The sequence below is a fragment of the Caretta caretta genome, chromosome 3 (assembly GCF_965140235.1).
Source record: "Caretta caretta isolate rCarCar2 chromosome 3, rCarCar1.hap1, whole genome shotgun sequence".
Taxonomy (NCBI): Eukaryota; Metazoa; Chordata; order Testudines; family Cheloniidae; genus Caretta; species Caretta caretta.
The window spans coordinates 152,462,591-152,487,888 of record NC_134208.1 but is presented as its reverse complement, the minus strand read 5'-3'; the positions used below and the strand labels follow the sequence as shown (position 1 = coordinate 152,487,888).

The 25,298-nt window shown below is 46.2% G+C and overlaps 2 protein-coding genes across 3 annotated transcripts in view; one reads left to right on the top strand and one right to left on the bottom strand.

Annotated features, from left to right (window-relative positions):
* Nucleotides 1-25,298, top strand: part of KCNK5 (potassium two pore domain channel subfamily K member 5) — a 68,501-nt gene that overhangs the window by 19,239 nt on the left and 23,964 nt on the right. The window lies entirely within an intron of this gene.
* Nucleotides 1,836-24,782, bottom strand: LOC125633754 (uncharacterized). Its single transcript, XM_048843475.2, has 4 exons — nucleotides 24,411-24,782; nucleotides 13,790-14,393; nucleotides 12,803-13,201; nucleotides 1,836-1,957 (listed from the first exon to the last, which is right to left on the bottom strand). The coding sequence occupies exons 1-4, from the start codon at nucleotides 24,780-24,782 to the stop codon at nucleotides 1,836-1,838; spliced, it is 1,497 nt and encodes a 498-aa protein (XP_048699432.2).

The window sequence follows — 25,298 nt, the reverse complement described above, 5'->3', positions numbered from 1 at the left end:
GAGTTAGGTGCTTAACTCCCTTTGAGGGGCAGGGCTTAGGCCACTCCCCACTTCTTAGTATTTCCTATTGGCTAGTTTAGGCACCTCCCCATTCAGCATGCTGGCTTTTGTGAATGTGTTTTCTAAGTGCCTAATTCTCCCCAAGCATTGTATAGGGAGGCTGGGCACCTAACTCGGGCCTGTGAATTTCACTAAGTGCCTGGGCACCTAAAAGCTTGGCTGAACATTGCAGCACCCAAGTCCCCCTTGTGAATCCCACCTCAGGAGGGCATTGGGGACAGAGGCAGCAAAGGAGCCATTCAGAGAGGTAGAGTCAAGCCTAAACTAACTCGACAGGTCTGACTTCTCCCTCCATGAACCCCCTTATGCAGCAGCCTAGCCAGGAACCTTTCCCCAGCAACTCCTGCCTCCACACACAAAAACACATCTGTAACTGAATGCAAATCTGGTTGGTTTTTTATCCATTGTTAAAAACAGGTTTAATGGTGAAGCAATTATAATTTGTCAAATGTGGAGTTGCATTTGCATGCTTCTGTCATTTTGTCCCCTTCTGATGGCTTGTGTGGCAAATGGACAAGTTTTGAAGGTTGAGAGTACTAACACAACTACTGCTTGCCCTAAAAGATGTTAAACTATCATATTTTAAAAATGCAGCTTTTTTTCTTAGTGCAGACATAATATAATTGGAAAGGTCTCTTAAGATAGGTGAACATGATTGATAGCGACACTTCTTTGGCCACAGGACAGAGTCTAACTCTGTGTGGGTTTTGCTTTTAAATTATTTTGTAATGTGGGAGCCTTCTTGACTGCCTATCTTCACCTTAAAGCAGCAAAAAATGCCACAATCAAGTTCACTCTATCCCTTTGTAGGTAAATTGTAAAGCAGGTTTAGATTTTCAAGGCATGATTGTAAGAGAAGACCACTGGGTCTTTTGTTCTGTGTTTGAACAGTGCTTACCACAATGTGGGTCCTGGTCTATTACTGAGGGTCATAGGTACTACAATAATATAAATAATAAATATACTACACCCATTACCTGTGTGTTGTATATTTGGTCCATTTGTGATAACTTTGCTCTACAGTATCTGTTTGGAAGGTCCTAGACCTTACATCTTACTCAGTAAAGTAAGATAAAGTAAAAGATACACTTCTTAGTTTGACTTCTGTTAAATGTAAGATTTAGATTATATTTTTGGAGCATCCTGGCTTTATTGGCACACACTTAAGAATGCATACTCAGCTTTGCGGTGATATGGCCAGCTGGTCAGTTGGACAGATATCACAACAGCTGCTTTCTCTTTTCCGGCTGAAGAATATTTTTGTAATGCACTTTCAGACTAGATGCTAGAAAGAAACTTACTGCGGAACGTGTTTCAGAGTAGCAGCCGTGTTAGTCTGTATCCGCAAAAAGAAAAGAAGTTCTTGTGGCACCTTAGAGACTAACCAATTTATTTGAGCATAAGCTTTCGTGAGCTACAGCTCACTTCATCGCAGCTTATGCTCAAATAAATTTGTTAGTCTCTAAGGTGCCACAAGTACTCCTTTTCTTTTTACTGAACTTGTGTGTCCTTTGAGAGGAAGGGTGTGTAGTTCATCTGATTATAATTTTTCTAGGGTTCTGATGACCTTCAAAGTGCCCTGATGATGAGCAGCTCTTAAGCTAAAGATGTTTCTGCATAGCAAAGAGGGAAATTTAATTGAGCAATGACTTCCTTTATCCTGTGGCATGTAAGGAGGAGTAAATAGAGACACTTGCTGAGTCTTGTTACAGGAGCACAGGAAGGAGAGAAAGGATAGTAAACGGAAGCCTGGAACTTCACAGTAATTGTGCTAGCTAGTTGATCATTTCTTCATTTAGAAGATTCAAGTGTGGCTCAGCTTTCCATATCCTCCGGGGGTTTTTTCTGTGCTCCTTGCTCCTAAATATCAGTATTGCCTTTTGCTTCCAATAGCAATCTGTTGGATATGTAAGAATATGCTGCAAATACATAGAAACTATCTTGTTGGTGGAGAAGTGCACACAGTTCAACAGGCAATAACTCTCATGTGACATTTTGGACTTGTTCCAAATAAACTGAAACTGTTCTATGCTAAGTGGTGCTCTTGAAATTAACTGATTACTGCCCCACGGTTTACTTTACTGCGTTGTAAAATCCACTAGCTGAAGTGGAGTCATTAGTGAAATCTTAGACCTGTGAATTTGTGTGGGTTTTGACTGCTGATTTGAGTGTAATCTCAAATGTTCTTGACACCTAGTACTTCTTTGCAAATGGTTTGACTATTTGTGATGTTATATGAGACATATGGAAATTTATTTAAAATGTTTGTGGGTTAATTTCCAGTTAGCTCCTTGGATTTCTTACTTTTTTGTATGTACCTGCTGACTTCTCTTGAGAGGAGAGATCAGGAATTGTAGATGGAGGGTTATTTAAAAATTATATTTACCTCATGTATAAAACTAACAAATTCCTCTAGTTTCTACGGGGATCTTATGCAATTGTGAAGGGTTGTGGAGGTGATCTGTGAGATAGCAATTGGGAAAGGAAGTGTTCATGAGGCAGCTTATTGTTTAAGATGAGGTCCGTAGTGTGAAAAGCTTTGTGAAGCCTTGAGGTACTGTGTACTTCACAAGTCCACAGCGGAAATGAGGAAACTAGAACAAATTTATCTTCACTTAATTATTACCTCCTTTTTTTTCAAGGAACTAAATATAGTTCTTTCTTTTGTAGTGTTGGGAGGATATAGATCAAAATAAGCTTGACACATATGTCCCAGCTTCTCAGTGAGATTTAAAAATTAAATTGGAGCTTTCATTATAGAGAGGTGCAGCATGACTTCCTTTTACAACCTGAGTAGCATGATGAGCAAGTTCATCTCAGCTCCTTCTAGCAGCCAAGGACTCCACCTCCATGCCTTTGGTAATGTTCTCTGATATTTTTTTAAAACACTTGTGAAGTTCTTAAGTTGTTCCGACTGTACATAGAACAGTCAGCTTGGGCCATGTAGCATGGAAAACACCGACCTGCTTGTGTGTTTCTGCTCTTAAAGAGAAATTGGAGCAAAATGATATCCTCAACCAAACCAATTTCAAGCACAAAAAGCAACTATAGAGATTAGCTTATTTCTGAGGTGGGAGGGGGAGGGGTGTGATGTTTAACCTCCTGCTGAGGAATATTTGCAAGTATAGATGTGAAAGATGCCACTGAGACTTCCTCGTTCCTACCCACACAATTATGCCACAAGCTGTGGATTCTTTAATAAAACAAGCACTAAAGGAGTGGATCTGGTCACATGCTCTCTGATGTAATTCCATTAAGCTACACCAGTGTCAGAGAGACTGGAATCAGGGCCCAAGAATTCTAGAGCCGTAGGGGGATAGTGGCTTGCATTCTTGATGTTCAGAAAGCTTCCAACAAAGAGCCAATGGATTTTAAATATTTGTCTTTCAAGAATATTTAGAGCTCCTAATATACCTATGTTGTCAAACAATTCTGCCAAGGAATAGCAGAAGGGTATGCTAGGCCAGAGTGAGATGGTTCTCATTCACTGCAAAACCATAGTGAGAGACACGTTCTCCCTGTTTGTGTATCGTTTGCCTTATGTGGCTTGAATGAACTGAAGCTGGGATTTTGACTACTGTACACTCTAAGGGGGGGCCAAACCGTGGCTCGTGAGCCACTTGCAGCTCTTTTACAGTTAAAATTGCAGTTAAAATTGCAGCTCACAGAGCCCCCCATGCTCCCTCTCCTATTCTCCATCTACCAGACTGGACGGGGGGAAGCTTGGGGCTTCTGCCCTGTGGTGGGGATAGGGAGTTCTTCTGTCCAGCAGGGAGTGGAGTCTCAGGGCTTCAGCCCTGCGGGGTGTGCCTGCTGGGGCTCAGGGCTTCAGCAGGAGCAGGGCTGAAGCCCCGAGCCCCGGCATGTGCCTCCTGCAGAGCTGAAGCCCCGAGTTACCCCCCTCCCCACATGGCTGAAGCCCTGAGCCCTGACAGCTGCCTACTGCGGGGCTGAAGCCCTGAGCTCCAGCATCTGCACCCCATTTCTTGAACTTCTGAAGATTGTCATATTCCTGCTCTGAGGGCCAGCAAGTTTGGCCACCTGTGCTCTAAGCTCTTGATTCAGGCAAGGAAGGGTCATGATCTCCCCCTGTCCCTTAGGGATTCCCTATCTCCGTCCCCCTCAGATTTTTTTTTTTTTTTCAGTCTGGAAGCTGACTGTCTCACTTAATGTACATTAGAAAATTGCCCTTATTGTGAAATGTGTTGATATCATCACCACATCTGGGGACATAACGATGCAGCTTTGCATGATGGCACAACTTTGAAATATCTTGCATGATACTGCCATGCTGAAACCCGAACAAATCTAGTCTTGTCTTTGACGGTAGGAGTGCATGTTAAAACCGGTATGTGAGAACTTTGTATTTCTAAGGCTCAACATGAAGATATAATCAAGTTAACCACTGAGAACTGTTAATAAAGCAGTAAAAACAACTATAGGCCAAACTTTAAAGCTGAACTCAAGCTGTGAAAGTAAGTTTGCTAAAGCTGTCACAGTCAAACAAAATGGCTTTTTATTTATTTATTCAAGATATTTTCCACAGGATATATCCCAGTTAAATGTGACAACTTGTTTACAATGGGTTCTTGCCCAAGGACTGAATGTGATGCAAAACTGACAAGAAACTGCTTAGAAAAACAGATTTATTTTCCTGTGCATCCTTTCTTCGTGTGTGTGCATCTGGCTTTTAGATTGGATGCTCTTTGGGGGCAGGGAATGTCTTTATTCCTGTGTACTGAACACCACAGAGCACACTGTTAATAACACAATTGTGCTGGACATAGTAAGAGAGCAGCAGAAGAGTGTACATTTTGTGTGGGTTTTTTTGTGTTTTTTTTACTTGTTCACAGACATTCATCCAAGATACACAATACCTCTTTCATAATGAAAGTGTCCAGAGCTGAGTGCGGAACTTGTGTTGGAGGGAATCATGACACAACAGATGGGACTGTGGTGGATATTGGACAATGTTTTGTCCTAACAATTGGGAAAACTGGGGTCATCACGGTGTGGTGGTCAGGACATTCATTAAACTGGATGCATAGTAACTGAAGTCTCAAAGAAAAGTTAGCCTTGTCTACACCGAAAACTTGAGTTGACCCATCTATGTTGCCTAGGGGTGTGAAAAATGTACACCCCTGAGAGATGTAGTTAAGCTGACTTGAGCATATGGCTTGGTCGCCAGAAAAATTCTTCTGTTGATCTAGCTACCACCTCTCAGAGGGGTGGATTAACGACAGCGACAGAAAAACCCCTTCCGTCAATGCAGCTGTGCAGCTCTAGTGTTTGTAGTATAGATGTAGCCATAGTTTTTCTGTGGAATTACTTTTCCACTACTCCTGTTAAAATAAAACTATCACCTCGCTGCTCTTAAAATGCATCCTGTCATTGCTGACATTGGAAACTTGCCCTGCTTCCCTCTCTTATTTATTGAAATGTTCCAGAGCAGAAGAGAAACTAATGTGTTTAAGACTTTTGCTTGGGTTTTCAGCAGAAGTATTTCCATTGTAGTTAACTAGTTAAAAGTTAGTAAAGGTACTGCATCGGGACACCTGTATAGCCTACAATGCAATATCTGCCTCTGTTTTGTAGTCCAAAAAGTCACCCAGTAAAAAATGCCATCACCTTACTCAGCACCTGTGCACTCTGTGTGTGTTTGAGTCATATCTGCTCATCTTACTCCTGTTAGCCTTGTGGCACCCATGCAGCTGTTGAAGAAGAGCAGGATTTTATTCTTCCACAGTTGTTAGGCCAATATTTTTGTTCTCCAGACACAGTTACTGGAGATATCAGTCCCCCATCCACAGACAAACAAAAACCAACAGCACTGGCTTGACTTTCAAATCCTTGATAATGTTCTGGCTCATCCTGCTATAGGTTTCAGGTTGCCACGCATTAGGAAAACATCATATTTGGATTTGTAAATTGAGCAAATTCTTAATGTAAGTTGTTGTCTGTTAACTTCCTAACTGTGCCATATCTTGGTAGTTTTAAAGTGGGACGACTAATGTTAATCAATCCTTATTTGATTAAAATATCTGGACAGTATCTTCCAGCTTTCTTCCTACCGAAGCAAGACCTTGACAATAACGGCTAAATTTTGCTAACCTTCAAAACTAACTTGAGCCAAGTAAAATCTTTAACCTTTTTACTTTTAGCTGTGTTAGATCTTTCACATGAAAGTTAAATCATCTTTCTCTTTCAAATAACCTCTAGTAGCCTTCACTAAGGTATGATCTATGTATAATATATTAGTTACCATAGTAAAGTGAGAGGTTGACCGATAGAAACATCAATGTGTTAAGTAGCTTATACCACAACACATTCAGTGACCTAAGGGGTCTTTAGAATTCTGTAGGTTAAGTTGCCAGACAGCTTGGTTGTTCATCTGAAACTTTTTCTCATTTTGCTTAATTGTATCCAATTGAAATTACAAGGGGAAGCTTATTCTTCAATTTTACTTCCTTTCCTACAGACACTTGTGTAGCTGCATTTTGCAAATGGGTAAAGTGGTACAGTGAAATTAACACTGGGGTGCTAGTCAAGAAGAGCTAATGAGTCCTTGTCTGCTTTAGAAAGGTGTGCTGCTTGAACGGAAGGTGTGCTGCTTTTTTTTTTTTTTTTTTAGATCAATTTAGTTTTGGTTTAAACGAGGCATTTATTAGTTTAGTTTAAACTGATTTTTAATAGACTTAAGCCAAATTGAAATAAGCCACTCTTAAACTGAAATAACTCTCCATACTGGTTTGCACCTGTTTAACCAAAATCAATTTAAAATCACACCTTTAGTGTGTGCTACAGCCCACTTCGTCGGATGCACGAAAGCTTATGCGCAAATAAATTTGTCAGTCTCTAAGGTGCCACAAGGACTCCTCGTTCTTTTTGCAGATACAGACTAACTCAGCTGCTACTCTGAAACCTTTAAATTTACACATACAGTTAATTCAGCTTAATTTTCCTGAGTTACATGCCTTAAGAGGTATTGATACACACAATTATGCTTCATCTTTTCTTGTCCTGATCATGACTAAGGTAAGTCTACACTGCAACCTTTTGTGGAACAGCTGTGTCAGTCAGGGATACGACGAGATGAGATTTGTGACTGACATATCTGTACTGGCAAAAATCACTAGTGTAGACAGTTCTACTAACCTATATTGGCAAAAGCATAGTTTTGCTATTTCATTCAGGTGAACTAGATAAGCTATGCTGTCAAAAATGAAATTTTTCTGATATAAGTAGCGTCCTCACTAAAAGCATTGTGCTGGTACTATATCGGTATAATGAAATGACAAAGCACACCTAGTATAGAGTTGGCCTAAGTAAAGGTCCCACGTGCTGACTAAGGAAAAGGAGTCTGGAGCACTCTGTACAGAAGAGAATGAAAAGCCCTGTTAGGGTTCTGTATTCATGTCTCCTGCTGTCATGGGTCAGCCAACTCTGTTAATGAAAACTAGGTCTGGTCAACACTTAAGTTTAACTATGAAAAATCACACCCTTAGCTGACCTCTAGCCCAGCAAAAAAACGCTGACTCTCTTTTGCTGGTCTAGCTTATTTTGTTCAGGAAACTATATACTGGCAAAACTGCACTCTTGCCCGCATAAGCTGCATCTACGCTAAGAGGATTTGCCAGTATAAGTTTACCAGAAAACCCTTTCTTGTGTAGATGCAGCCTTAGTTTCCTCTGCTTCTTAATCACAAAAACAGAGTGATTGTGAGGCACTAAATAGCAACTCGGAGCATTCATTTCTGAAACTGAGTTCTGATCTAGGGCTTGTTTACACTGCAGACGCTATCATGGCACAGATACAGCACTGCTGCTGTGCCACTGTAGCACCGTAGTGTAGACTCTTCCTACAGCAATGGAAGGGTTTTTTCCATTGCTACAGTAAGGTCAACACAAGAATTCTTCCATCCACTTTAGCTGCATCTACACTAGGGGTTAGGTCAACCTAACTACAGCTCTTGGGGGTGTAAATTTTCACATCCTCAGCAACATAGTTAGGTCAAACTAGCTTTTCGGTGTTGACCAGGCCCAAGTAAAAAAGCCTAGCCTTCTTGCGTACATCTTTAGGTGAGAGTGAGTGTGTCTGTTTTTAATAGTCGATGTCGGCCCTTAAACTGTGTAGTCTGTGTCATCTGACCAAGACGCTAATGGCTTATATAGAGGGTACAGCCCTTTTAAAGTACTTCACAAGCAAATGAGGGAAATTCTGTGTTAAGTGAAGTAGCATTTGACTGGCTGATATATAGATCTACACAGGGGATTTGTGAGTGCCGGGGGTGGTAAGTTCCAGTTTTCACTACTGCAATGACAGAACAGTTCCATCCAACTAAAACTCATAATTCAGCAAGTTATTGTTTAACTCTGCAGAAAAGTACAAGTCTTTGCTCTCATCCCATTAATACCCCTCACTTTTTTTTTGTCTGTCCTATGAATTATGGCTTTATAGGAAAACTAAACTGTCTGGTATTCTTCATACACAAGCAGATCTTAAACAGTACTTTCTGTGAAAATATTGACATGCCTCCAAGAGATAAATGCACAAACATATCAGAATTCTTGCCCAGAGAGGATAGTAACGTATCCAGTTATTTGTGCTGAATGCAGAATGAAAGTAGAGCTCCAAGTTTTAACCTCCCCTTTACATTTCATTTTTCTTTCTCCTGGCAGTGTTCTCTGGCTTCCTAAGTACTTACTTGATTTTTACTGTCACGTTCACACTTCATCTTACAAATGGCAAATACTCTAAACTTTACTGTTTTATTTTTAGAGGTAGAATTTACTTCTCTGTTGTTCCAAGAAGTATTAATCATTATATCCCTTTCATGGCTGCTACTGCATAGATTTTGGGACCAACAATAGCATGACTTCTTAAGGAGCTATAATACTACAGGGAAAGGTGGGCAGCAGAGGAGGTTGTGCTGAGGCACTGGAGACCCTGCAGGCTGTCTTCTGCTTTAGGAGGCTGAATCTTTTGCCTGTTCCGTGGGGCTGGCATTATTATGTATTATTTGTATTACCGTAGCACTTAGGAACCCTAGTCTTGGATCAGGACCCCATCGTGCTTTACAAGAACAGTGGTCTCAGCCCCAGATAGTTTACAGTGTGAGGACACCTGGCTGGGCTGAAACATGCAAAATTTCCTGCCTTCTCTTACCATCCTGTCTCTTTTGATAGAGTAGAGAATGTGATCCTTGGTCTTGTCTTGTTAAAAAATTGGTTAGTTTGACCCTATTAAAGACTTGCCTTACAACAGCTTTGAAACTGTTTTCTAGCCATAAAGGTGCCTCTTTCAGTCCTGCTGTACCTTCCAGCAGGGACACAGTAGTTACATGATGTGAAGTAAAACTGAAAAAATGACGAAAGTGGCAACTTTCTAAGAGGCAACAGAATCATGCACTGAAAGAACAATTGCTATTTCTTATCTAGGAACCCAAATACAGTCCCACCTCATTTTTTTTTTTTATGGTCATCCCATATGATAATGGTTTTTCACATGTCTTGTTTATTAGTACATTAAACAAGAAACAAAAATGCTAACTCGTGCTTTTAGAAAGCAAAAGTAAGAGACTAAGGCCTGGTCTACACTTTTAAATTACATTGTACAGGAGTGTGAAAAATCCATGACCCTGAATGACCTAGCTGTGCCAATCTAACCCCCTGGTGAACATGCAGCTAAGTCAATAGAAGAATCCTTTAATTGATCTAGCTATCATTGGCTGGGGAAATGGCGTTTCGTCAGTGTAGGCTGTGTCTGCGGGTTTATGCCGGCATTGCAACAGCACCATAGCTAAGCCCGCATAGTCCTAGGGTATGTCTACACTACGGAATAAGGTCGAATTTATAGAAGTCGGTTTTTTAGAAATTGGTTTTATATATTCGAGTGTGTGTGTCCCCACAGAAAATGCTCTAAGTGCATTAAGTGCATTAACTCGGCGGAGCGCTTCCACAGTACCGAGGCTAGAGTCGACTTCCGGAGCGTTGCACTGTGGGTAGCTATCCCACAGTTCCCGCAGTCTCCGCTGCCCATTGGAATTCTGGGTTGAGATCCCAATGCCTGATGGGGCTAAAACATTGTCGCGGGTGGTTCTGGGTACGTATCGTCAGGCCCCCGTTCCCTCCCTCCCTCCGTGAAAGCAAGGGCAGACAATCATTTCGCGCCTTTTTTCCTGAGTTAACTGTGCAGACGCCATACCACGGCAAGCATGGAGCCCGCTCAGGTAACCGTCACCCTATGTCTCCTGGGTGCTGGCAGATGCGGTACGGCTTTGCTGCACAGTAGCAGCAACCCATTGCCTTCTGGCAGCAGACGGCGCAATACGATTGGTAGTCGTCCTCGTCGTGTCCGAGGTGCTCCTGGCCACGTCGGCTGGGAGCGCCTGGGCAGACATGGGCGCAGGGACTAAATTTGGAGTGACTTGACCAGGTCATTCTCTTTAGTCCTGCAGTCAGTCCTATTGAACCGTCTTATGGTGAGCGGGCAGGCGATACGGACTGCTAGCAGTCGTATTGCACCATCTTCTGCCATGCAGGCAAGAGATGGGGATGGCTAGCAGTCGTACTGTATCATCTTCTGCCGAGCAGCCATGAGATGTGGATGGCATGCAGTCCTTCTGCACCGTCTGCTGCCAGCCAAAGATGTAAAAGATAGATGGAGTGGGTCAAAACAAGAAATAGACCAGATTTGTTTTGTACTCATTTGCCTCCTCCCCTGTCTAGGGGACTCATTCCTCTAGGTCACACTGCAGTCACTCACAGAGAAGGTGCAGCGAGGTAAATCTAGGCATGTATCAGTCAGAGGCCAGGCTAACCTCCTTGTTCCAATAAGAACGATAACTTAGGTGCACCATTTCTTATTGGAACCCTCCGTGAAGTCCTGCCTGAAATACTCCTTGATGTACAGGCACCCCCTTTGTTGATTTTAGCTCCCTGAAGCCAACCCTGTAAGCCGTGTCGTCAGTCGCCCCTCCCTCCGTCAGAGCAACAGCAGACAATCGTTCCGCGCCTTTTTTCTGTGCGGACGCCATACCAAGGCAAGCATGGAGGCCGCTCAGCTCACTTTGGCAATTAGGAGCACATTAAACACCACACGCATTATCCAGCAGTATATGCAGCACCAGAACCTGGCAAAGCGATACCGGGCGAGGAGGCGACGTCAGCGCGGTCACGTGAGTGATCAGGACATGGACACAGATTTCTCTGAAAGCATGGGCCCTGCCAATGCATGCATCATGGTGCTAATGGGGCAGGTTCATGCAGTGGAACGCCGATTCTGGGCTCGGGAAACAAGCACAGACTGGTGGGACCACATAGTGTTGCAGGTCTGGGACGATTCCCAGTGGCTGCGAAACTTTCGCATGCGTAAGGGCACTTTCATGGAACTTTGTGACTTGCTTTCCCCTGCCCTGAGGCGCATGAATACCAAGATGAGAGCAGCCCTCACAGTTGAGAAGCGAGTGGCGATAGCCCTGTGGAAGCTTGCAACGCCAGACAGCTACCGGTCAGTTGGGAATCAATTTGGAGTGGGCAAATCTACTGTGGGGGCTGCTGTGATGCAAGTAGCCCACGCAATCAAAGATCTGCTGATATCAAGGGTAGTGACCCTGCGAAATGTGCAGGTCATAGTGGATGGCTTTGCTGCAATGGGATTCCCTAACTGTGGTGGGGCTATAGACGGAACCCATATCCCTATCTTGGCACCGGAGCACCAAGCCGCCAAGTACATAAACCGCAAGGGGTACTTTTCGATAGTGCTGCAAGCTCTGGTGGATCACAAGGGACGTTTCACCAACATCAACGTGGGATGGCCGGGAAAGGTGCATGATGCTCGCATCTTCAGGAACTCTGGTTTGTTTCAAAAGCTGCAGGAAGGGACTTTATTCCCAGACCAGAAAATAACTGTTGGGGATGTTGAAATGCCTATATGTATCCTTGGGGACCCAGCCTACCCCTTAATGCCATGGCTCATGAAGCCGTACACAGGCAGCCTGGACAGTAGTCAGGAGCTGTTCAACTACAGGCTGAGCAAGTGCAGAATGGTGGTAGAATGTGCATTTGGACGTTTAAAGGCGCGCTGGCGCAGTTTACTGACTCGCTTAGACCTCAGCGAAACCAATATTCCCACCGTTATTACTGCTTGCTGTGTGCTCCACAATATCTGTGAGAGTAAGGGGGAGACGTTTATGGCGGGGTGGGAGGTTGAGGCAAATCGCCTGGCTGCTGGTTACACGCAGCCAGACACCAGGGCGGTTAGAAGAGCACAGGAGGGCGCGGTACGCATCAGAGAAGCTTTGAAAACCAGTTTCATGACTGGCCAGGCTACGGTGTGAAAGTTCTGTTTGTTTCTCCTTGATGAAACCCCCCACCCCTTGGTTCACTCTACTTCCCTGTAAGCTAACCACCCTCCCCTCCTCCCTTCAATCACCGCTTGCAGAGGCAATAAAGTCATTGTTGCTTCACATTCATGCATTCTTTATTCATTCATCACACAAACAGGGGGATGACTACCAAGGTAGCCCAGGAGGGGTGGTGGAGGAGGGAAGGAAAATGCCACACAGCACTTTAAGCACAGCACTTTAAAAGTTTACAACTTTAAAATTTATTGAATGACAACCTTCTTTTTTTTGGGCAATCCTCTGTGGTGGAGTGGCTGGTTGGCCGGAGGCCCCCCCACCGCGTTCTTGGGCGTCTGGGTGTGGAGGCTATGGAACTTGAGGAGGAGGGCGGTTGCTTACAGAGGGGCAGCAGTGGCAGTCTGTGCTCCAGCTGCCTTTGCTGCAGCTCAACCATACACTGGAGCATACTGGTTTGGTCCTGCAGCAGCCTCAGCATTGAATCCTGCCTCCTCTCATCACGCTGCCGCCACATTTGAGCTTCAGCCCTGTCTTCAGCCCACCACTTACTCTCTTCAGCCTGCCACTTACTCTCTTCAGCCCGCCACCTCTCCTCCCGGTCATTTTGTGCTTTCCTGCACTCTGACATTATTTGCCTCCACGCATTCGTCTGTGCTCTGTCAGTGTGGGAGGACAGCATGAGCTCGGAGAACATTTCATCGCGAGTGCGTTTTTTTTTCTTTCTAAGCTTCACTAGCCTCTGGGAAGGAGAAGATCCTGTGATCATTGAAACACATGCAGCTGGTGGAGAAAAAAAAAGGGACAGCGGTATTTAAAAAGACACATTTTATAAAACAGTGGCTACACTCTTTCAGGGTAAACCTTGCTGTTAACATTACATACATAGCACATGTGCTTTCGTTACAAGGTCGCATTTTGCCTCCTCCCACCGCGTGACTACCCCCTCAACCTTCCCCCCTCCCTGTGGCTAACAGCGGGGAACATTTCTGTTTAGCCACAGGCAAACAGCCCAGCAGGAATGGGCTCCTCTGAGTGTCCCCTGAAGAAAAGCACTCTATTTCAACCAGGTGACCATGAATTATATCTCACTCTCCTGAGGATAACACAGAGAGATAAAGAACGGATGTTGTTTGAATGCCAGCAAACATACACTGCAATGCTTTGTTCTACAATGATTCCCGAGTACGTGTTACTGGCCTGGAGTGGTAAAGCGTCCTACCATGAAGGACGCAATAAGGCTGCCCTCCCCAGAAACCTTTTGCAAAGGCTTTAGGACTACATCTAGGAGAACCGCAAATGCCAGGGCAAAGTAATCCTTTCACATGCTTGCTTTTAAACCATGTATAGTATTTTAAAAGGTACACTCACCAGAGGTCCCTTCTCCGCCTGCTGGGTCCAGGAGGCAGCCTTGGGTGGGTTCAGGGGGTACTGGCTCCAGGTCTAGGGTGAGAAACAGTTCCTGGCTGTCGGGAAAACCGGTTTCTCCGCTTGCTTGCTGTGAGCTATCTACAACCTCCTCCTCATCATCATCTTCTTCGTCCCCAAAACCTGCTTCCATATTGCCTCCATCTCCATTGAAGGAGTCAAACAACACGGCTGGAGTAGTGGTGGCTGAACCCCCTAAAATGGCATGCAGCTCATCATAGAAGCGGCATGTTTGGGGCTCTGACGCAGAGCGGCTGTTCGCCTCTCTGGTTTTCTGGTAGGCTTGCCTCAGCTCCTTCAGTTTCACGCGGCACTGCTTCGGGTCCCTGTTATGGCCTCTGTCCTTCATGCCCTGGGAGATTTTCACAAAGGTTTTGGCATTTCGAAAACTGGAACGGAGTTCTGATAGCACGGATTCCTCTCCCCAAACAGCGATCAGATCCCGTACCTCCCGTTCGGTCCATGCTGGAGCTCTTTTGCGATTCTGGGACTCCATCATGGTCACCTGTGCTGATGAGCTCTGCATGGTCACCTGCAGCTTGCCACGCTGGCCAAACAGGAAATGAGATTCAAAAGTTCGCGGTTCTTTTCCTGTCTACCTGGCCAGTGCATCTGAGTTGAGAGTGCTGTCCAGAGCGGTCACAATGGAGCACTCTGGGATAGCTCCCGGAGGCCAATACCATCGAATTGTGTCCACAGTACCCCAAATTCGAGCCGGCAACATCGATTTAAGCGCTAATCCACTTGTCAGGGGTGGAGTAAGGAAATCGATTTTAAGAGCCCTTTAAGTCGAAATAAAGGGCTTCATTGTGTGGACGGGTGCAGGTTTACATCGATTTAACGCTGCTAAATTCGACCTAAAGTCCTAGTGTAGACCAGGGCTTAGTAGTGTAGATATGGCCTAAGAGCAGTGGTCTGGTCTCTACTTCACTTTTAAAAGGGAGAGAGGGGACAAAAACTAACCCTGGTTCTAATGCTGAGCATCCTTATGAGGAAGATTATAAAAAATCATTCTGGAATTCACTGTTGTGAAAGTTAAATCTCTTTTTGGGGCTATGTGGCGAGAAGGGGTGTAGGGGCTGTGTGGCAAGAAAGGCTGGCTCTATAATTGCTGCAAATTTCAAGTGAATCTGAAGAAGGAATACTAAAATCCATAGGCAGAATTCCAAGCTGGAACTCGGCAGAGTACAACTCAGGTTTATTGTTTACAAAGTGGGGATATTTTTTAAGCATTTACATGTTGACTAAACATCTCTTGAACTGTTCCTTATAAACTCAAAATATAGTGTGTTTATAAATGAATCTCTTAAAGTGGAAGTAATGAAATTGGTGTCTTTCTTGCCACAACAACTATGTAGACAACACCCTGCTCTTGTTTAATGTGTAGCTTGGGGATATCTTGATTTTTGTTTTTTTTTATTTTTATTCCTTTTTTTATAGTTGCACTATACACCTTGATTTTGATCCTATCTTCATTAACAAGTTAAAATATTTGCATGCACACTTTCCTTAATCTGAGGACAGCTTTGTATTTTGTATCAGATGTGTCCAAACTTTTGATAATGCAGCACTTTGTACAAGTAAAGGATCGTGCAGATTATCGCAAAAAGAAATCTGCAGTTTGGTTCTATTTTTTAATAGCAGAGGTTTATACTGTACTATCAAGACTTCATAAAACATCATGTATCAGTTTTGGAACACCACTGAAGCACATGTCAAGGGAAGAAAATATATCTTGTGATTCATGCTCCTTGCTTTTTTTTTAAATTTGCCCAAAGAGTTAGCATCTTGTAAGAGTCTCCCAGACAGAAATGCAAATGAGCACGTTTCTACTGCATGCTGTATTCGTTTGTTTTTTATTAGCTGCGTTATCTCCACAGTGAGGTGCCCAGGTGATTTTCACTCTTTGGCCTTCCTTTGTTCTGACACACCTTTGTAATATTTTGGCAGCCCTTGAGGGAGAATTCCTGCATATCTTTGAAACCTGCTGGTGGAAAGGTATGATTGTTGGATGTTCCATGTATGCTCTATGCCAGGGATCGGCAAACTTTGGCCCGCGGCCCGCCAGGGTAAGCTCCCTGGCGAGCCCAGCCGGTTTCTTTACCTGACGCATCTGCAGGTTTGGCTGATGGTGCCTCCTACTGGCCGCAGTTCGCCGCTCCAGGCCAATGGGGGCTGTGGGAAGTGGCATGGGCTGAGGGGGCTGCGGAAAGGTAAATCCAACATGCCTGCTGTCTGCTTCTGTCATTACCTCTATGCTTACAGAAGGACTGCAGTGGCTTATCTTAAAACAGTACACTACAAATTAAGGACATTATTTTTTCCCATTGAAGTTGATGGCAAAACTCTCATCGTTTTTGACATCTCCTTCTCTACTTTGATTCTGTCTCTGACCAGCAAGACAAAAGTTGTACCCATTTGTCTACTTTGTAAGTCTCATCTTGCCTGAGCCTTCTTCCTTCTATGAAAGGACAGAATTAAGCCAAGTCAATTGGATTCCCAGTGGGTCTGTTTTTGTCTTTCTGTATGTTAATCTACCTGGACAGGCACATTTCCATTGGCAAATACTGTTGTGCGCGCGTGCATGTGTGTGTAACATCCATCACTTAGTAATACGTCTGTGGCGTAAGTGCAGTTAAAATCCCCTCCTGGGACTCCTGTTTCTCAATTTGTGACTTCTGCAGTGTTTGAAGTTTAATGAAAAGGGGGGTTGGGAGGGTTAAGTGAGGGGAGATTCGCTTACTCTCTGCCTGTTTATTTGTAATAAGATAATGTCCCACAGGAGAGTGTTTTCTTGTCAGGTCAATGATCATTATTTCCCAAGATATTTTCCATTTCCTTTAAAATTCTCAGCCCTTGTTCTCTCTGCCAAGGGACAAAAATTAAAACAAAAAAGAGAGAGGGCATTTATGTCTCAGGAAGAATCCTGTCCTCAGCCAGATTCACTGCATTAATGCTTCTTGTTCAGCTGTAATTTTCCATGTGATAGTTGGAAATGTCACAGAATTCCCTGAAACTTCTGTTCACCGTCCCCTGTCCCCCCCACCCCCGCCCCCACACACACTCTGGGAACAATACCAGCATCAATCAGAACTGGTGGTGCCAGAGTATTTTTATTGGAGATGCTACCTAATGCTGGTTGAACAAATAGTTTAGACTACTTTACAGCGGCACTGAAGGACACTGTCCCTCTGAAGAGATATAGATACCTTAGAATGCATTGTATCCAAGTACATATTTTATTTTAAGGAGCATCTGGTAACATGAACTATTAAGGGAATTAGCACATAACTGTCTGATATGGATGGGGTATACTTTGCTCTTTTGTATTTAGACTACATAATTTTTAAAAGTATGCAGAGAATGGGCACACTGGAAATTCCCAAGATTATATTGCTCATCTCTTCCGTACCTCGTGCACTTTCCCTTGCTATCCTGTGCCTAACTTTGATTGTAAGCTCTCCAAGGCAGGAAGTTTATGTATAAAGCAGTGTCTGTGTGCATGCATGGTGCTGCAGAAATAATGTCTTAAAGTCAAATACAAACCAGCTCTTCAAGTCGCCTCTGATGACACGTTAAGAATCAACCACTCAGGGCTTGTCTAAACATGGAGTTATTCTGGAATAATAGATGTTCCAAAATAACTCTTTCTGGATATTCTTATTCCAGAATCATGATGATACCTAGCTCAGTAAATATCAAAACACTTTACACAGGAGGTCAGTAGTCTCCCCTTTTTACAGATGGGGAAACTGAGGCACAGAAAAGGGAACTGACTTGCGCCAGGTCACCCAGCAGGTCAGTGGCATAGCTAGGAATAGAGCCCAGGTATTCTAAGTCCTGTCAGTGCTCTATCCACTATGCCATACTGCATCCCTTTTCTGATTTGGTTTAATCCACTTTGAAAATGAATTAAACTAAACCTGAAAAAGACACTGTGATTCTGGAATAAGTATCCACACATGGAGCTATTTCAAAATAACTATTCTGCTTTAAATTCACCCTGTGCCTTATTGTGGAATATCTTTCTTGTGTAGACAAGACTAAGCCCTGGTCTACACTACAGGGTTAGGTCGAATTTAGCTGCATTAGGTCAATTTTAAAATGACTGCGTCCACACAACCAACCACATTCCGTGGACCTAAAGGGCTCTTAAAATGGACTTCTGTACTCCTCCCTTACGAGGGGCGTAGCACTCAAATCGACCTTGCTGGGTTGAATTTGGAGTAATGTGGACGCAAATTGACGGTATTGGCCTCCGGGAGCTATCCCAGAGTGCTTCATTGTGACCGCTCTGGACAGCACTTTGAACTCCGATGCACTAGCCAGGTACACAGGAAAAGCCTCGGGAACTTTTGAATTTCATTTCCTGTTTGGTCAGTGCGGCGAACTCAGCAGCACAGGTGACCATGCAGTCCCCTCAGAATCGTAGAGCGTAGAATGTTTCTACGCTCCCCCATCATCTCCGTCCCTGAGTTATCGCAGATTAGAAGGCGAAAAAAACGCACTTGGGATGACATGCTTTCTGAGCTCATGCAGTCCTTCTGTACTGTTGGGGCACAGCTTAATGCATGGAGGCATTCAATGGCAGAGGCCAGGAAAGAATTAAGTGAGCGCGAAGAGCAGAGACAGGAGGCGATGCTGAGGCTAATGGGGGAGCATCTGTTGGAGCTGCAGGAAAGCCAACAAGAGCACAGACCCCCGCTGCATCCACTGTATAATCGCCTATCCTCCTCCCCAAATTCCATAGCCTCCTCACCCAGACGCCCAAGAACGTGGTCGGGGGGAGGCTCTGGGCACCCAGCCACTCCACTCCAGAGGATGGCCCAAGCAACAGAAGGTTGTCATTCAAACAGTTTGATTTTTAGTGTGGTACAGTAAGCAATGTGGCCTTGTCCTTCCCTCCTCCCCCACCCCACCCGGGCTACCTTTTCCGTTATCTCTTTTTTTTTTTTTTAAATTAATGAAGAAAGAATGCATGGTTTCAAAACAATAGTTACTTTATTTCGAAGGGGGGAGGGTGGTTGGCTGACAGGGAATTAAAATCAACAAAGGGGGTGAGTTTGCATCAAGGAGAAACACACACAAGTGTCACACCGAAGCCTGGCCAGTCATGAAACTGGTTTTCAAAGCCTCTCTGATGCGCAGTGTGCCTTGCTGTGCTCTTCTAATCGCCCTGGTGTCTGGCTGCTCAAAATCGGATGCCAAGCAATTTGCCTCAACCTCCCACCCCGCCATAAACATCTCCCCCTTACTTTCATAGATATTATGGAGCACACAGCCAGCAGTAATAACAATGGGAATGTTGGTTGCGCTGAGGTCTGACCAACAGCGCCAGTGAGCTTTAAAATGTCCAAAGGCACATTCTACCACCATTCTGCACTTGCTCAGCCTATAGTTGAACTGCTCCTTACTACTGTCTAGGCTTCATGAGCCATGGGAGCAAGGGGTAGGCTGGGGTAGGTGCGACCGCGCGGTGCTGTGAGCTGGGCGAGCAGCCTGAGGCAGAAGCCTCCAGCTCGCAGGAGAGCAGAGTTGCAGCGGAAGCGGTGGAGCCGTACACCATGGACGAGGACGGCTAGCAGTCCTACTGCACCGTCTGCTACAAAGGCACCCAGGAGCTGCTGCTGTGTAGCAATGCCAGCTGCTGCACGTGCTTCTGTGTCGAGTGCTTGGAGGTCCTGGTACGGCAAGGTGTCAAGGCAAAAGAGCAAGAGCCCTGGAGCTGTTAAATGTGACAACCACAGAAGTGCTATGGGGTGTTACAGCGCCGACCTGACTGGAACGGACGGCTGCAAGACTTCTTCACCAGCGACAAAGGACAGGACTATGATGCACCTAAAATCTAAAAAGGCCCACACATTTCCCAGAGTCACTACCCTTGATAACAGAACATAAACATAACACAGTAGACTTGCCCACAACAGCAGTGGTGATGGTGAGCTGAGCGGCTCCATGCTTGCCGTGGTATGGCATCTGCACGGGCAACCCAGGAAAAAAGACGTGAAACGATTATCTGCTGTTGCTTTCACGGAGGGAGGGGCGACTGACTACATGTACCCAAAACCATCTGCGACAATGTTTTTGCCCCATCAGGCATTGGGAGCTTAACCCAGAATTCCAATGGGCAGCGGAGACTGCGGGAACTGTGGGATAGCTACCTACGGTGCAACACTCCAAAAGTCAATGCTAGGCATGGTAGTGAGGATGCACTCCGCCGACTTAATGCGCTTAGTGTGGACATACACAATCGACTGTATAAAACAGAATTCTAAAAATCGACTTCTATAAAATCGACCTAATTTCATAGTGTGGACATGCTGTTAGAAACTATGGGTATGTCTGTCCAGTGAAATTCAGGGAAGTTTAAGACAAATTAACTAAGGGTCTGAATCTAAAGTGCATTTAACCCCTGTGTGGATGCTGTCGTTCATAAGTAAAGTAGCCTTAGGCCAGGTGTACAATACAAACTTTTGCCAGCATAGCTATCTTGGTCAGGGTGTAATGAAGTTTGATCTCTGACTGACAGAACTGTGCTAGCAAAAGCCCCTAGTATAGATGCAGTTATGGTGGTATCGATTATTTTGCTCGGGGGATGGGAATAAACTATACCAGCAGAACACTTCTAGTATATAGTTGGATCTAAGGCCACTTTACTTCTGAATGAGAGCATCTGTACATGGGGCTTAATGTACTTTAAATTCATACCTTTCAACTAGTTCAGTATAACTTTCATGAGGCCTGGTCTATGCCTAAAAGTTAGGTTGACCTAGCTATGTTGCTCAAGGGTGGGAAAAATTCACATCCTTGAGAGACAGTTAAACTGACCTAAGCCCTGGTGTAGACACTGTTAAGCTGAAAGAAGAATTCTTCCATTGACCTAGCTACCGTTTCTCGAGGGGTGGATTTACTACAGCAACAGAAAAACTCCTTCTTCTTTGAGTGATTGCTGATGTCCATTCATTGCAGGTGTGTGTGCTCGCCACATGCACCGATGCCAGAAGCTTTTCCCTCAGTGGTATCCGTAGGGGACTGGCTCTGGCGCCCTCTGGAGTGGCATAAATATGTGCTGGTATAAGGAGCACTGCCAGCCCCTCCTCCATCAATTCCTTCTTACCGCCAGTGACAGTTCTGGAACGTCTCCTTGCCTCGGCAAGCTTACTTCTCTCAACTGTGTCTAATTGCAAAATTTTTGTGTATAGTTGTTAAAAACTTCTATAGTTCCCTTAGTGTTAGAGTTAGTAATAGTTGGTTAGTCCCGTACGGGACTTATCCTAGGGACAGGGCATGCCACGGTCCCTGGGCTTAAAGCCTTGGGACTGCTGCAAGATACCTATGCCAGTCCGTAATCCCCATAAAAGCTATCTAAAGTGCTTGGGGGAAAGCCACGTGAGTGACAAGTGTCGCATCTGTAAGAGCTTCAGGCCACGAACGAACAAGAAGCAGGACATTCGTCTCCAAGCGCTCCTTATGGAGTCGGCCCTCATACCAGCATCGGGGCTGACTAGATTGGATTCCGCTCCGAGCACTGCGGCCTCAGTGTGGAGCATGCTGCCGGCACTGACTTCAGACTGGCACTGATCCCCATCCCCGGTACCAGCTGAAAAGTAAAGAAAGGCTGGGAGAGTGCATTCACCTGCGTCCCCCAAAGGGAAGGAGAGAGCCAGAGGACGGCAAAGACCCCAAGGGGCAGCTCTTTCTCTGCAGATGGTGGCCGGGCTCCAGCACCTACTGAGCTGTCAAGCCCCCTTCGAGACCTGCCCACTATCCCGGAAAGCGGCAGAGGCTCTTGGCACCTGACAGTGCCATCCATGCCGGAGGACTTTCAGGCTGCTAAGGACATATTGTTCCTTCCAGTGCTGCCCACACCAACTAATAAGGTGCCTCGTTCAATGGGAAAACCCGCCTTGGGATCCTTCCAGCCATATTCATCAGTGCGGCACTGCTCCCTGCCACAGCGGGTGCCCTGCCAACTCTTACCTGAACAGCGCCACCACCCCTCAGATGTGGGTCAGCATACCTGCCAGAGTTCCCAGTGTTGTTCCCCGCTCTCTAGTAGTGTTCACTGGGATTCCAGTGTCAATTGCCGGCTGCCTGGTGCAGACCCTTGCAGGCGTGTCCCCAGAGTCTCAGCACCTGGAGCGTCCAAATATGTCTCCAGGCTTATGGCACCATTCCGGAGGGTTGGTCTGCCAGTCCCTGGAGTCCTGTCTCAGGTTTGCCAGTACAGATCCCCATGGGTGCATAGACGGTCTCCAAAATGTTGATCCTCTAGCTTCCGTTCTTGCTCCCGGTCCACGGAGTGCCATCACTCTCATAGCATGAGGCATCAATCTCCAGGTACCGTCACCAATCTGACGAACGCAGCCACCGATCACCGGAATCGCGGCACTGAGAGACATTGCAGCTCCCCAGCAGAGGTTCGCAGAGAAAGCCGATGGGAATGGGGTAGACAGGCGACATCAGTCCCGTCCTGGTCCCCCAGACAAGCCTCCCCCTCCTTAGGCTCTGAAAGTGAGGAGGAAGAACTGCCCATGGGCCAAGGCCACCCACTGAGGGCATCGGCATTTCCTTCTGGTCCCCCAGGGGCTGCATGGCCGCAAGGCCAATGGCCAACAACCTGGCACCTGTGGAACACCTGGGCATTTCCCCAACCTTTGCAGGGGCATTGGTCAGTCTCAGGAGCATCAGAAAGATGGTCAGCCACAGTCTCCCGCCTGCCCCCTGACTCGAAGCAGAGTCAGATAAAGCTCCCCAGGGACAGCCAGCTCCAATTGAAGCTCCCCAGGCAGAGGCAGTGGAGTTACCAGGCCCATCTATACCTGCCTCCTCCTCCTCTTCGCCCAACGAGGCGATAGTGAGGCCCTCTCGCACGGTCCCCCAGCATGACGCAAAAGCCCACCAGAAGCTTTTGAAGAGGGTGGCATCGAATCTCAGGCTGGAAGCCGAAGAGCTGGCAGAGTCCTTGGACTCCCTGTTCAATGTGCTGAGTGCAGCAGCCCTCTTGAGGGTGGCATTACCAGTCCGCAAGGGAGTTGTGACACTGATCAAAGCCCTTTGGCAAACCCACCCTGCCACCCATCTCTAAGGGGATGGAGCTGAAGTATTATGTCCCCACTAAGTGGGTTGAATACCTGCGCACACACACCCTGCCCTAAGCTCACTGGTGGTGTCAACAGACAATGAACGTGATAGACAAGGCCAACCAGGATTGACCCCTAAGAATAAGAAGGCAAAGAGGTTCGATCTTTTTGGTAGAAAGAGTTACTCTGTGGCCAACCATCAGGTCCTATTTGGCCACTATGATTTTAACATCTGGCAATCCATGGCCAAGTTCACAGAGTTGCTGTCTGAGGAGCCCAAGAAGGAATTCCTGGCTATTCTGGAGGAGGGCAGAGCAGTAAGGCAGCCCTCCAAGCAGCTCAGATGCGGCGGACTCTGTGGCCCGGTCTATGGCTTCAGCCATTTCAATGAGGCGGACATCCTGGTTGCAGTCGTCAGGCTTGTTAGCAGAGGTCCAGCAATCCATCCAGGATCTCCCCTATCTCCCTGTAGTAAAGATCCGATCCAACTCTGGTAATGGAAGGTGTGCTGTTCGTGAACCCACGACCCATTGTCTCCCTGATTTCAGATGCGTCCGACCTCGGGTGGGGAGTGCATTTCAGTGTACTGCAGACTCAGGGATTATGGTCATGGGAGGAGCTCGTGTTACATATAAATGTCAGAGAACTCAGAGCCATCCGCCGGGTTTGCGGAGTCTTCCTTCCCCAACTGTCCGGTTGGGTAGTGCAGGTGTTGACAGATAACACAGCCTCCATGTTCTGCGTCAACAGGCAGGGGGGAGTTCGTTTGTTGGCTCTGTGTCAAGAAGCCTTCCATCTATGGGACTTCTGCATTCAGCATGCAATCCACCTGGTAGCCTCGCACCTCCTTAGCATCCGGAACACACCTTAGCAGGTCCTTCTTCTCTCACCATGAGTGGTCCCTTTATTTGGAGGTCATCAGGATGCTCTTTCAGAAGTGGGGAGCTCCCCGAGTGGACCTGTTCGCCGCCAGACAGAACAGAAATTGTCATCAGTTCTGCTCTTTACAAGGTCTAGGCATCGGAAAGCGAGCCTCTGCCTTCTCCTGTTGTGGTCGGAAGACCTGATGTACGCCTTCCCACCAACTCCGCTCATCAGCAAGGTTCTCTTGAAGATCAAGAGGGACAAGGTGCGGGTCATTATGATCGCACCAGGATTGGTCAGTATGCTCATGGACCTGGCCATAGCGCACCCATGGCCACTTCCTTAGCTGCCCAGACCTACTCTTGCAGGATCATGGTCAGCTATTGCACCCGAAGCTCGCCTCTCTCCACCTCATGCCTTGGATGCTGTGAGGCTGAACCTAGAAGAACAAGCCTGCACTAGTCAGGTCCAGCAGAAAGCCCTCCACCAGAGTGACTTACCTGGCAAAGTGGAAGCATTTTCTCTTGCTGGGTGTCAGAGTGGAATATTTCCCCGACCCAGACATCCTTGCAGTTCATCCTGGATTACCTGCTTCACTTGAAGCACCAGGGCCTCACCTTTTCCTCAATCAAGGTGCACCTGGCAACCATATCTGCCTTCCATCCCTGCATCCAGGGTAGATCTGTATTCTCACATGGGTCCTGGAAGGCCTTAAAAGACTCTTTCCGCCCATCCGGGGCCCGGTTCCCCAGTGGGACCGTAACCTGGTCCTCTCCAGGCTCACGGTTCCACCTTTTGGACCTATGGCTTCTTCTTCCCTCTCCCACCTGTCGTGGAAGGTTGCATTCCTCGTAGCCATTACTGAGGTGAGGTGAGTCTCCGAGATTAAAGCCCTCACTTCGGCGCCCCCGTATAAGGTGTTTTACAAGGACAAGGTTCAGCTGCGGTCCCGTACAGCCTTCCTGCCAAAGGTGGTGTCGCACTTCCATGTCAACCAGGATATCTTCCTCCCAGTGTTCTGTCTAAAGCCTCACACAACCAGCGAGGTGAGACGCCTGCACACTCTAGATGTCAGACGTGTTCTGGCTTTCTACTTGGAGCACACCAAGCCCTTCTGCAGATTGACTCAGCTCTTTATTGCAGTCGCTGACAGGATTGAAGGGCCTTCCGGTGTCCTCCGAGGATTTCAGACTGGATCACCACCTGCATCTGCACTTGTAACAAGTTGGCGCAGGCTGTGCCTCCACCAATTGTGAAGGCTCACTCTAACAGGGCTCAGGTGTTTTCAGCTATTTTCCTGGCGCATGTCCCTATCCCGGACGTCTGCAGGGCCACGATGTGGTCTTCAGTACACATGTTCACCACACGTTACGCCATTATCCAGCAGGCCAGAGATGATGCTGAATTTGGCAGAGCTGTGTTGCAATTGACACGTCCATGAACTCCTGCCCAAACTCCAGGTACTGCTTGGGAGTCATCTACAATGGAACGGACATGAGCAATCA

Coding starts and splice junctions, on each gene's coding strand:
- LOC125633754 (XM_048843475.2), bottom strand. CDS start 24,782: ATGGAAGTGCGACACCACCTTTGGCAGGAAGGCTGTACGGGACCGCAG. Junction 14,394..24,410: donor GCACCTTGATTGAGGAAAAG/GTGAGGCCCTGG, acceptor CTGTTTGGCCAG/CGTGGCAAGCTGCAGGTGAC. Junction 1,958..12,802: donor ACTGCCACTGCTGCCCCTCT/GTAAGCAACCGC, acceptor CATATCCAACAG/ATTGCTATTGGAAGCAAAAG.